The 14,485-nt window shown below is 32.0% G+C and overlaps 1 protein-coding gene across 8 annotated transcripts in view; it reads left to right on the top strand.

The window, feature by feature from the left end:
- Positions 1-14,485, top strand: part of LOC143253784 (calcium-transporting ATPase sarcoplasmic/endoplasmic reticulum type-like) — an 83,892-nt gene that overhangs the window by 30,946 nt on the left and 38,461 nt on the right. For all 8 annotated transcript variants that reach the window (XM_076508155.1, XM_076508152.1, XM_076508153.1 and 5 more), the window contains exons 2-4: positions 4,079-4,330; positions 6,484-6,501; positions 7,702-7,784. In XM_076508155.1, the coding sequence (XP_076364270.1) occupies positions 4,213-4,330; positions 6,484-6,501; positions 7,702-7,784 (219 nt within the window). In that variant the 5' untranslated portion in view covers positions 4,079-4,212. The remainder of the gene's footprint in view (positions 1-4,078; positions 4,331-6,483; positions 6,502-7,701; positions 7,785-14,485) is intronic.

The following is a 14,485-nucleotide window of genomic DNA, read 5'->3' as shown; positions in this document are numbered from 1 at the left end:
AGTTCCCCGACAGTATCTTGTGATAAGTCCTTTAACCTTACTGTACAAAGCAGCAGCAAACGTGATATGGGGGTGACAATCACGATGTTCATTTTATTTTTACTTTGTTTTTATAGATGTCGTTGAAGTTTATTTTTTAATTTCACGCAAAGCTACACGAGGGCTATCTGGGCTAGCCATCCCTAATTTAGCAGTATAAGACTAGATGGAAATCAGCTCGTCATCACCACCCCTTCGACTACTCTTTTACCAACGAATAGTGGGAATTAATTGTAACATTATAACACCCTGAAGGCTGAAAAGGCGAGCATGTTTGGTACGACGGGGATTCGAACTCGCGACCCTCAGATTAGAAGTCGAATGCCTTAATCCACCTGGCCATGAAGTAATGATACGAAAATGTAAAAATAATGGTGTATAGCCTAATATTACACTAGTTTAAAAAAATAGTTCGAGAACAACCAGAAATTAGAGTGTCGTTATATATATCTTGCAGTCAGCGGCGTATTTGGGTAGGGGCTAAAGGAGGCCCAGCCCTAGGGCCAATTAATAATTTTATTCTGTGTAAAATTGCATGGGATGTAAGACCCATATACCCTTAAATTCACCACTGCTTAAAGTGAAATAATATAAAGTCAAAATAATAACTGATGACTTTTAATTATCTTCGTAATCACTGATGTATCTTCATCCGTAACCACAAAAATATATATTGTACAAAGAAACTTTACGATATGTTCATAACAGTGTATTTTCGCTTTAATGGGAAGTAACTTTAAAACTCAACATTCGATTTGCAATTCCTCACCGAATTCTGCTGATTTCGGAAAATTCTGTCCCTCATCAATAACCAAGTACAAGGGCAAATCGAAAGAGGCGAGTTGCACAGTGATTTCGATTATGAGGTCTGGGAGGGTTAGGTGCACATTGGATCTCTTCTTCACCCCGTAGAGTTTAAGTCTACATTTGTTTAATCGAAATATCAGCTTCTACTTTACTCAATAATAAACTATTCTAATAGTTATGAAGGACTGATTTACAAACATGCAACCAAAGTTTGCATGCTACGAATGTACAAAGTTTGTTGCGCACATACAAAGGTGATCCTTTTCAAGCAACGTTCATGAATATAAATCAGTATTTGCCTAATTTATGTCACAACAATATCACTTATTAAGTTTCTTTGAAAAGAAAGTCTTTATAACAAATAATTACATAGTTGCACATAAAAATACACCATTAATCTCATTATGGCATAAAAAACAACAAAAGGTACTCATTATATTAAACAAGCCGAATTTCAAAAATAAAAGTGACGATGTTTTGTCATTTATTTTTCCCGCCCTTTTCACCTTCTGAAACATGTATTCACGTGAGAGGAGTACGACCAATACAAAAGCCTGACATTAGATTCCTCCTTAAGTGGTTCCTTGTTGTTGTAACCATAGTGATAACTATAATTTAGATTTAGGCCTAACCTAAGTTTCATTAGTATTGTATTAAATTGTACTATGTATGTACTAAATGTTTGTAATGGTATTGATCAATATCGAAGAAGTATTCCTTTTTATTACTGGTAAGTGCTCAACTTTATTTGTGTAAAATATAATGTGTACGTAGCTGTATAAGTGGTAAAGATAACTTTAAACATTAAATTATTAATTCAGAGTGATCATAGATTTAATAATATTTTTTTCTCTTTGGCAATCTAATATAAAGAAGCATTATTAATATTACTAGACTAGTAATATTAGGCCTAATTACTAACGATATTGCAAATCTTAGGCTTTCTGTACTATTTAGCCTTTACTTTAAATAATTACAAAATGTAGACTAAAATATGTGTAATTTTAAGTATATTTCTAATTTTTATGCATGGCATATTGTACTTGCCAAATTTACAGCAGAAAATTTCATATAACTTATAACCCTTAAAAGTCTAAAATACTGTTAGGCATAAGTTTTACATTCATTTACTTTAAAATAACTCAATCTCAACTTTAGTACTTAAAAAGAATCATTGTGTACTCACACCTAACATTTAGCTACTCCAACTAATCTAACAGTATGACTGAGACCACTTGTATTATTATTATTAGTGCTTTCGTTATTATTTGGCAATCGCTCATATGAAGTAATCTAAGAGTAATATTACAGTGTCTCGTACTGGAAGTCTACCACTTAGAAACTTTACTGAATCATTGAAAAATATATCCACACCATCTCATAATAAATATGATAATACTATTAAATATTTCTAGTTTTTACATTCTTCTATAGAAATTTTGTGTATTTCACCATTTGCTAATATATTTATGTACTGAGATGTCATCTCACAGTTATTTTATTTTTCACTAGTATCACAAGTTTAACATGTATTCCCTTCAAACACTTCAAATGTAAATCATTTAACATGATTATATTTCACTTAATTTGCATGTATTACAAAATAATAAACTGTACATTATTGCAAAGAATTAGCATGGTTGTGAATGTGATATTTCAAGTGTTTTGTTTGGCTGTTTATAGAGCATTTCTGTTTAGGATTAACAATCACAGAGTATGTTGGTTAGAATTTACAGCATCAAATTAAACGTTTGATACATAAATTGATATTCATCCATTATACAACATATGGGAGTAGAATAGAATTTCAAAATTAATTCTACTGAAGAAAAAATCATTTGAACATGGAATATTTATACTTTGCTTAAACAGTAATGAATTTTCAGTTATTATGATAGTAATTAAACAGTTTTAATAACTTTAAATATTTGAATATTAGATTAATTAGAAGTCACACATAATAATGCAGTACCTTGTAATGTAACTTCTTTTAATTTCAGTCTCAGTTACTTGTCATCAAAGATGAAATAGATCTGGGAATAATGATTTTAATCATAAGAGTAGTATCAATTTTATATAACTTGAGTGTCTTTTAATCAGTCTTTTACTATACACTAATAGTTTCCAGTTAATAAGTATTTAGATAGCATTGTTATTATCACATTGTATTTCATATAATTAGGTACCAAACTCACTTGCATCTTTTTGGTGTACCTGGAAATGTTATACATTAGGAAGTTTATTATGATATGTCTAACATTATCAGTTCATTTATTGACACAATAACTAATCTATATAATGAGAAGACCTATCACTTGGAAGTAAAACTGGGTTGGGAAGAACAAATACTTTATCTGCCCTTTCATTTTAATAGTTTGTTCTAGTGAGAAGTAACAAGTAATGAGTGCTAAAGGTTAACCTCTTGTATTGATTCTTGGAGTTATATTTCTCTAAAGTGTGATTCTAATGCAGTACTTCTATAGAAGTAATAGATCATGTGTTTATGAGAAGTTTTGTAGGCAAGCTTGAAGTGAAAAAGAAAGTTAATAGTTTTACAAATTGTGTTGTTTTTTACCATTTATTTGTGTACAGCTGTAGTTTCATTTTTTATACTTCTATAAGAATCATTTAAAATAATGTGATACAACACAAAGTACTTAGTGCCTTAACACGTTAAACATCCTTTGTATTGATAATTTAGTGTCGTGTTTCTGTTTGTTCATCTGTCAGTAAGCTTTTACTCATTTGTACACATACAAAATAAACATTTCAGAAATGTTGTCAAGTTATGTAGTTTACTATCCAAATGAAACTGACAACATGCCAATCAGTTCATATTTGTCATTGAAATTCTGTAAACTAATCATTTTTACCTTAATAAAAATCAAAATGACAGGATTCTAAATATTAGTACAGACTACATAATATTGTATGGTGTGTACTATGAGACTTTGAGAACTTTTTTTACAGTGTTTATCATTTGATTTGAGAGTTTGGTATTCATGTTGCAGTAAGTTGACTTTGAAACTGTTATTTTTTGTTGCTTTTGTTTAATAAAGAATAAATTACTTTCTTTTCAGGAAAAGACACTGAAAAAATTATGAAATAAACTAAAAATATTTTTAATGTGATATCTTAGTTATATGTTTTCTCTCACTGATAAAAGCCCTTATCGTAACACATTTAGGTGCATGTATACATAATTTTATTTCATAAAATATTTATTTTTCAGAGTTAACAGGCCAGACCTGTTCCTAGTGACATATAAAATCTTGTACAGCTCCCTGTAAGTGTTTCATGTGGTCTTGTGCAGGGGAATTCATCCCCTTGTGTTTTGTGACTGTCCACAAAGTGGACCAGTGAACCATGGAATTATCACACACAAAAACGTGGCAAGAAGTCTCAGATTACTTTGGGACTGATCCAGAAAAGGGTCTTTCAGAAGTTCAGGTTAAGAAATTTCTTGAAAAATATGGGCATAATGGCAAGTAATTGTTTATTTTATATTTGTAATCAATATATGTAGAATGGAGAAATGGTATATACTATTGATAAAATATATTGATTATTTATTGAATGCATAGAAATATAAGGTGGGGAAAATTTCTGTTTAATATGATAATATTTGCTATGTCTTAAATTATGTGTTCAGTCTATTCAGGGATTGTCTTGATTTCAACAACAACAGATAAATTTCAACAGTTAGATACACCTTCAAGTACATGATTTATCTTAAAAGCTTCAACATAAAGTTACATTTAACACATTAAAAGTTTTAAAACCTAATTTAGTAATTTGTTTTGTAGTACATGTAAGTTACAAATGCAGGTTATCTTATGAGCTCATTGTTTTTAGAACTTCGTTACAAAGGAAACCACAATTTTAGGGATATGTTGAAAATGGCTCTAATAATTTGCAGTAAGAAAATTAGAATTTAGAAGTTTTTGTCACTTTTTAACCTAAAATATAAGTGTCCTCCTTATGATATTGTGGGGTACCTAAATTATAATGTGAATGGATGAGTGTATTGCTGTCCTTATTGTTAGATAAGCTCTATGGTAGATTCTCACAAGTGGGAAAATCTAAGAATTTCATATTGTTCCAAAAGGTGTTAAGAAATATTTTGAACATTTCAGAAAACTTGGAAATATTTTTTATCACTAAAATGAAAGGTCACATTACTCAGACATACAAGAGAAGTTCTAGCTATAAATTTTATATACAGTGTAAAAGTTAAAATGGTAGGTCAAATAAGTACAGAAAAGTCTTAAGTACACAATGTCCCATGTGATTTTTTGAATTGGTTCCTAAAAACTATTTTAACTTGGGACCCAAAACAACTGAAGCTATACTAGGTTTCATTTTCATATCCAAAGAAAACATTTACAGTGTTCTGATGAATTACCATAATTTATATCTTGAGAGGTTATCATGACAGTATGTCATCACTTTTGGTGAACTTTCCATGTCAGCACACCAACACTTTTTAATGTGCTACAAAATTGAATAAAATGAACAGTGCATTATTTAAATGTTTATTCTGTCAGCTAATATTCCATAAATGTCTAGAATTTTTTACTGATGAGCATGTATGATCATCAAAGATTATAATTATTGTTCTTACAATGATATTTGAAGGAAATGATTTAATTTTTGTTATTAAATCTGTGAAAGTCTGTTCTTGTTTTGTTGTCCTGATTGCTTTTACTCAAAGTTTGTGTTGTCAAACATTTTTAGATGATACAAAATGTTTATAGATAACTGTTTAGGAATATGTTACTATTGCAGAAGAGATTTTTCTTGTATTGAAATTGAAGATTCTTCCTGAAAATAACTAATTTTGTGTAATTTAATGTAATATGCCAATCAGGGAACACTAATATATTTTCTACATTTAGTGCTCAGTTAAAGAATGTTCCTTTTTGGTATGTTACCTGTGGATTCATTGTTTTCTAAATAACAAACAAATATTCTATGTATGGACTTTTATTTTATTGTATGTGTGGAGTGTAATTTTATGTTGTGTGAAATCTTAATTTATAATACAGTGTCATTTCTCAATGGATAAAATGTCTAGAGCTTTCTCCAATAAGAATGTTATATTTTAGTAAGCCATTGATGTGAATCATTTTAATTAACCTTTTTGATGTGTAAGATTTAAAAAAAAAAAAAAATTCTGTGTTATTAAGTGAAAAAATTTCAAATGAGAAAACTATTTGAAAAAATTGCAGTAAATAACAATCCAAATAAAAGAATAAGGAAAATTATCAAATTGGTGTTTTCACTTGTTAACAGTATAGTTCATTGTTCAGTTATCTGTTTAAACATCTATGATAAAAAGTACTTGTGTATATGATTTTTCTCAAAACTTAATTAACTGTTCCTTATTTCTGCATTGTACCAGCATTGTTTTGTATGATGCATTGTCTTCCTTGGCCACAGGTTTTTCATATAAAATAATTGGTACTCTGTAAAATTCTAAACAACTGAATTTCTGAATTTTAGATATTTGTATCACACATAGCTTAGTTCATAGCCCTGCTTCTTTCTGGCATGTGTTGTTCTTTTATTTGTATCATTTCAGTCCTGCTGACAATAAACACCTACCATTAACCTTTTGCTTTTTTGTAATTTCAGAATTACCAGCAGAAGAGAGTAAGTTATTTTTTCTAATATTAATATATTATTGTATTAAGTGTACATTTTCAGTGTTGTAAAGCTATAGACTGACCATAATGTTAATTTTTTATATTAAACCTGAATATTGGTATCCAGAGAAACTTGTGTTTAGAAACACAACACATAAACTAAATTGTACGTTTTGTAGATTTTAAGATTAAGAATAATTACTGAACTCAATTTACTTTCATTACTTCATCTAGCAAAGTGTTATGTCCTCAGCTTATGTCTTTACTGTTTTTCAACTATGTCCTACATTTGTACTTTAATAATGTGACTATAACTAACCAAACCTACCCCATACCTTTAGTAAGGTGTGATGGCATAGGTTCCTATCAGTATTGACTTAGTAAGGTCCTATTTTAAATGTTTATCTCTATAGTGTATTGACTGAAACAAAAATTTGGAATGCACCTAACATTTAAAGTTTTCAGCTATGTTAAAGAAAAACCTAAATTCAGTCACACTGTGATTAGTTTTGTAGGTTGCATATGTGTTCTTGTAGTTGTTTGTTATATAAACAGAATGAAATATTTACCTGCAAAGAAAGCTGTAACAAATGTTATCTTTCCAGACTTCTGTTGTTTACTGAGCAGCAAAAATTCTCAATCTTCCTCTATTGTTTAGATATTTTCTTGCTAGGTTCTCCATTTTTAACATCTAAGTATTTAAAAAAAAAACTATGTTAATAGAGTGACTAATGTTTGTTAGTATGAAATTCTGAATAAGTATGGCCTAGGATCTGTTACTTAACTTAATTATGGTCTTCATATGTATTTCAAGTCCATGTGTCGATATTAACTTCAGTATTATATAGTCTGTGTATTATATTGTACTGTTTTCTTTTCTTGATTTCATTTAAATATCATTGTTCTAACAGAACTTGCCTGCATTCCTAATGGGTATTGATAGTAAATTACATTGTTATGGCAGTAATTAAGAATTATTATATACATGTGAAGCTCTGTCCCTATATATTAAGAAATATTTTTATGAATCAAGAATGCCAGATTTGTTTTTTTCTATACTTGTATTCTTTTAAAAAATTTGATTTCAGTTTTTCATTAAGTTTCTGTATTTATTTCAAATTTATAAAGTTATTAAATATTTGACATATTCATATGCACATAATTTAGAAACAATCACCTCAGGCTGATCATATATGTTGTCTCATAGGTAAACCTTTATGGCAGCTTATACTGGAACAGTTTGATGATCTGTTAGTAAAGATTTTACTTCTTGCTGCAGTGATATCTTTTGTAAGTATAAGTTTAAATTTTTTAATCACCCCTAAATTTTGTCTAAAGTAATAGAGCAAAAGACATAATTTTGATTAGTGTTATAGAGATATATTCTTCCCTTACTGTCTTTGTATAATTCATAGTAAGTATTAAAAATACACCTTTTTCTACACACAACGTATAGTATAGTTTAAGACTGTGTGTGCATGATTAAAATATTTCTGTCTGTATTCATATCTTGTATTTCAGTAGTCACTGAATATTCTAGCAGGTTCTCACACTAAAGCATCAGACATAATACATGATGAAAAGGAATTACATGATCTCTGGGTGAACTGCTACAGTTGATAATGTATAGAGTATTTGTGTGTGTATAAAAAGTAAAAAAGAATATTTTCAAAAAGGTTGGTAGATTGATAGCTGTATTAAACAATGTAAATTACAGAACTATAACTATTGTTATTTTATCAGAAACCTTCAGTCTATAAGTCCTCTGGGGCCAACAGGTTAAAGAGAGGTTAGATTTGGATAGCAGGTGAACATACAAAAGTAATGTAAACTAAAACAAAGATCCACTATTTCAAAAACAATATTTTGCACTAATGTTTTTTTTTATTCAAACTTTTTTCATAACAATTTGTATCAGCATAAATGTTTTGTTGTTTTCATGATAGTGGATCTAAACTTTATTTTACATTTGAATATTTTTTATCCATCATGTCCTAATAAATAATGGCCACTAATTGTTCTTATCAAAAATTCAAAATGAAAGTATACATATAAAAAGAAAAGAGATAAAGGAGTTAAACAGCCTCAGTCATGGCTAGGATTACACCTGCTATGTATAAATAAGGTGTGTCAAAGTTATCATTAACTGTACTTCATCATTCTTTCTGTTAGCTTTTTTATTATTAATAGACAGTTCTAATTTATAGAGTATTTGTGTATGTACAAAAAGTAAAAAAGAATATTTTCAAAAAGGTTGGTAGATTGACAGCTGTATTAAACAATGTAAATTTATCTATTTATTCACTGTACCAAAATTGATAAGTGCTAATAAAATTCTCCATGTCTGGAGTCACAGTGATATAAATTAAAAATTAACCAGATGGTGCAAGAACTGTGTGTGCATAGTCTGGGTGTGACTACCAAAACAACTGGAAAAAGTGATGAATAAAAGACATCTAATGTCAACACACAGAATGTAAGAGAGGATTGTATAGGGAAATTAACTGGTATATTTGGTACAGAGAAGATCTGATGAACAGCCATGAAAAATTAGTGCTGATCTAAAGAAACTACTTGAACTGGATGTATTTGTATTTGATGTAATACTCACTTGTAAATGTGTATGATTTGGAACATTACTGCAAAATAATTTAGGAGAAAGTAGTTGTAATTTACAATGCAAATTGTTAAGTTTACCAAGTTTCAAATACATTAAGGAAATTTATAAGATGTCTAGTAATAAAAAGAAATATTGAACCAAAGGAGTTGAAAGATAACAAGTGGTTACAAATAGATCTTCTATTGAAGAAGCATGTGGATGAATTTAATGTATTGCAGGATTTTTTGTATTGGAAATGGATGCTGAAGACATAAAAAAGATGTCTTCTTAGAGAATTAATTTGAGGAAAAAATTGATATACCAGTGTGGGTATTGTGTTGATGCTACCTTGATTATATAAGGTGAGGCTGTAAGAACTTAAGAGAATCACTGGGAAAACATAAGACAACCATCTGATCTGTAGACAATTTACAGTTATGTTTCTTCAGAATAGCAGCAGCAAACATAAGTAATAGTGATATGTAAGGTCTTCCTCCTTTGTTCCAAGAGAAGGATGGTTCTCGCCTGTTAAAATTGCATGGTTTTGTTCAGCCTGTTGCCACTCTCTTGCTTTTGGTAACATCCATGGTGGACCTTTCTGGAAGACTTGATATGTTTTGTACAACACCCAAATAACTAGTGGAAAATTATCTGTTTGTTTATCTTATCCTATTCATTTCCTAATTTCTCTTCAATATTTTTGGCTGTTTTGTCTTTTTACTTAATGTAATTTAACGTTTGCAGCAATTAAGGAAATAAGTAGTTTGATATCAAAGTTTGGAAATAGCAACACTCCATACCAACTTGATTTTCAGAATATTGATGAAATTTGCTGGAGTAGAGGTAAAGAGTATTAGTCACAAAATTTGAGGTCATATTTGTTTGGTTCAAAGTCAGATAGCATGGTTCTCTAAAACTAATAAACCAACACTGTTATTATAACTCAGGTAACCTTGAATTAAAGTTGAATACTCTTACGTAAGATCAGTGTTACATAATTCACATGTTGTTGCTTGGAAACGATTCTATTTCTAATTGTTCATTCACAGAAGTACATGAAGTATATATCGGCAATGCTAGAAGAACGTGGTTTCTGTTCACTTCCTCACCTACTAGAATAATAGATTTATATATAATGTGTTGTTGGTTTGACAGATCTTGTCATTTGAGATTCCTTATGTTGCTGACTTTTGTTTAATACAACAATGCTTTTGTCGATTTAACTTTAGGTCATGTTTCTCAACACTTGTAGTTTCATTTTCTTTCCTCTTACACTTGTAGAATGATGAACAAAACCCCTTTGTTCTGGGTTGGTGTGAGTTGATATACAGTGGTTGGTTGTTTGTTTTGAAATTTCACCTAAAGCAACATGAGGACTATCTGCACTAGCCGTCCCTAATTTTGCAGTATAAGACTAGAGGGAAGGCAGCTAGTCATCACCACCCACCGCCAACTCTTGAGCTACTCTTTTACTCAACGAATAGTGGGATTGACCGTACATTATAACGCCCCGACGGCTGATAGGGCGAACATGTTTGATGTGACTGGGATTCGGATCCGCGACCCTCGGATTACGAGTCGAGTGCCTTAACCACCTGGTCGTGACGGGTCGTTATAACATGGAGCCTTGTCCAGCTCTGTACACAGATTATCAAACTGGATGTCACCATACAAGGTTCTCACAGTTGAAACTGTTTGGTTAGAAACTCCAGCAACAAAATATCGGTGAAAATAACTGAAATCTGAACAAACCCTAAGTGTAAAAAAAAAACAACAAATTTTAATACGTTTTATTTATTTTTAACAAAGATTATTTGTTTACATCGCCTTTTGAATCATTTTAAAATACTTTTTACTGTTCGTCACGTTATGATAAAAGTATCGTAGCGTTCCGATGAAAATACTCGTTAATTGTATATATTATCTGCTTATTATAATCGTGAGTACGGAGGGGTTTGTGTTTGGCGAAAACAGGAAATAGCTCGTTGTGAACGACGTTTTGCACCTTTTGATACACGCATAAGATTAAGTGTTGTTTCTCCTCTGTATCTCCCCAGTGGCACAGCGGTATGTCTGTGGACTCTAGAAACCTAGTTATGATACCCGTGCTGGGCAGAGCACAGATAGTTCATTGTCTAGCTTTATGGTTATTTCCAGACAATCCAATCTCTTGTGGAATTGCAGATAAAACTGTAGTAACCACGTACTGATTGCAATACATACTAATTAATAAAGGACGATAGAAATATTTTGGTAAGCCTAATTACCACATGATGGTATTTTATGCAATTCGACATGAACAGGATTCTTTACATTTTGATAAGGTTGTTGTTTTGATTATTTCAGTAATTATCTTTTTACTGTAACACTACGAGTTTGATACGTACTTTTGAACAAGTAGATGCTTACACGTTGGTTAAATAATGTAGTCGATGTTCGAAGAATAGTTTTTTTTTTTGTTCTCGGTTTGTTTTGAATTTCGCGCAAAACTACAGGAGAGCTATCAGCGCTAGCCGTCCCTAATTTAGCAGTGTGAGACTAGAGGGAGGGCAACTTGTCATCACTATCCACCGCCAACTCTTCGGCTACTCTTTCACCAATGAATAGTGTAGGATTGACCGTGACAGTATACGAGGTCTGTTCAAAAAATACGCGGACTGACGTCATAAAACAAAATGTACTTTATTTAGAAGTTACAGGTCTGGGCCCCTTAAAATACTCTCCTCCCCAACGCACACACTTATCCCAACGGTGTTTCCACTTGTTGAAACAGTCCTGGTACGCTTCTTTTGTAATGTCCTCCAGCTCCTTCGTCGCATTTGCCTTAATCTCGGGAATCGTCTCAAATCTTCTTCCTTTCAAGGGTCTTTTGAGTTTGGGGAACAAGAAAAATCGCAAGGAGCAAGGTCAGGTGAGTAGGGGGGTGGGGAAGAACAGTGATCGAGTGTTTGGCCAAAAACTCGCGTGTTCCGAGGCACAAATTTCGCAGCAACGCAGTGCATCTTCAATTTTTCGGTCAAAATCTCGTAACAAGATCCAACTGATATCCCACACTCTTCAGCAAGCTCCCTGACAGTCAGACGTCGATTTGCCCGCACCAGGGTGTTGATTTTGTCGACGTGTGGGTCGTCAGTTGACGTGGAAGGACGTCCAGGACGCTCATCATCTTCAATAGACTGTCGACCATCCTTAAAACGTTCATGCCACTTGAAACATGCCGTACGCTTCATAGCAACATCACTGTAAGCCGTGTTAAGCATAGCAAAAGTTTCAGTCGCAGATTTTCCAAGTTTAACACAAAATTTCACAGCAAGTCGTTGCTCCTTCAGGTCATTCATTCTGAAATCCGCCAAACGAAAAAATCGCACTTCACTTAAAACCGCGTAGCTAATACACAAATGAAGATATCTGCAATCGGGTAATGGCGTCGTAATCAGCTGATCTGTGCGAACCTAGCGACACCAAGCGGATTCCCCTGGAACCAACTGGAGCCGCGCAATTCAAACAGTCCGCGTATTTTTTGAACAGCCCTCGTAATGCCACCATGGCTGAAAAGGCGATCATGTTTAGTGTGACGGGGATTCGAACCCGCTCGAAGAAGAGAAAAAAACTGATAACTTAGAATATGGTTTTTAGTTTCATTAAATGCGTCAGCTGGAACTGAATTTCAACGTGTGAGCAAGATTTCATACTACACATTGTAGTTGTAACCCTAACCTTTTATCCCTTTAAAAGGAAAATTTCAGTTTCTTTTTGGGTTTTTTTACCACACAAAAATTTGAGGTTCGATTTCCCGTGGAGATCAGAGGGCTAATAATCTACTGTGTAGGTTTCCAATGAAGCAATTTGACTTTTTTTCCTGTAGTCCTCTATTGACGACTGAAATCATTTCGCTGTGACACTGACGTAAAAAATAATACACTTGTTACCTCTATCATAACATAAATAACGAAAGAACTAGCCTGAAGTTAGTGGATACGAATTAAATTATTAGCATTCTGTCTTGCGATATTTGATCTCTATACGAGATATTTTCCAAATTTATTAATATGTTAAGATTACGCACTGTATTTTAACATTTAAAGTTAGAAGTTAATTCTTTTTTTAAACCGATAACAACCATTGATGATAAAATTGTATTTGTCCTACGTTATCGTAATCTTTGTTATTTTTATACTGTGTTTAATATAATTGTCTTTCAGTAGAGACCTTTGTAGTTCTAGTTGGGAGAGCTTGAGGCTTGTATGTGACGCAGATGGATAGGTTTTTGTTTAACATATTAGCTAGCTTTGTGAGTAAAGGTAAAATATGATAGATGATGTATCCCTACCGCTTATGTACATAACCTGTGAATCCACAAAGTTTCTTTGGTTTGAACTTTTTTTTTTATTTACATACGCCATGAATAGTAAGATGATTGGTTTGTTTTAAATTTACACAAGGGCAATGAATAGTAAGATGATTGGTTTTTTGTTTTAAATTCGCTTATAAGACGGGCTGAGAGATTGTCTATTCTGTTTAGCTACTAACAATGGGCAATGTGCACTCAGTAAGATGAAAGAAAATAAATGCACTCGGTGTTCAAGCGTTTAATGGAATTTCATCAACTATTTTATTTACTGTATGATAAATATTCATATTTAAAACACATAACAAAGAACAATCTAACGCACAAAACTTATCACAACATATTTCAGTATCAAAGTACGTTTATGCTAACTTTTAAACCACATTTCTTCAAAGTATTAAAAGAGTTTACGCAAACTGCACTTTAATAGAACACAGCAAATCAGTATGCAAGTTATGAAATTCAAAAGCCTTCAAATTATTCGTTGTCGCTATCTCCAAACAGTTCATAAAACTGCTCCTCGGACAATCCATCATCGTAGAGGTCACATTCCTCCGTGTTCTCCACAATCACAGATCTAATAATAACAAGATAGCTCACTTCCCTATTTTCACTGTCTGAAATATCTGCACAGTTCTGAGTGAACTAAATTTATTTTCTATGTCTGTAGACCTCGCCTATAAGACGGGCCCCCCCAATTTGAGCCCGAAATCTCGAGGAAAAATCCCCGTCTTATAAGCGAGTAAACACGGTATGTGGAGTAGTTTGCGCATGCTCTTTGATTCTTGAACCTAACTGGTCTTAGAGACCATATAGTTGTGGTTACACGTTGTATGTATTTTGTTTATGTAATTACTTTAAATTTAAAGATGCGTTTCCAGACATTTGCATGGCTATATGAGCTCTACTGTCGTCTTTGAGAACAACGATTAAAGAGCATGCGCAAAATGCTCCATATAATCACTTATGATCACTTTATTCCTTCCACCCAAGCTATTGGTATTCTTCAAATTAGAATATTTAAAGTCAGCAAATACAACGGGT

This window comes from Tachypleus tridentatus, chromosome 6, assembly GCF_004210375.1.
Source record: "Tachypleus tridentatus isolate NWPU-2018 chromosome 6, ASM421037v1, whole genome shotgun sequence".
In the NCBI taxonomy this organism is placed as follows: domain Eukaryota; kingdom Metazoa; phylum Arthropoda; class Merostomata; order Xiphosura; family Limulidae; genus Tachypleus; species Tachypleus tridentatus.
Note: the sequence above shows the minus strand (reverse complement) of the source record. Positions and strands in the feature narration are given on the sequence as shown.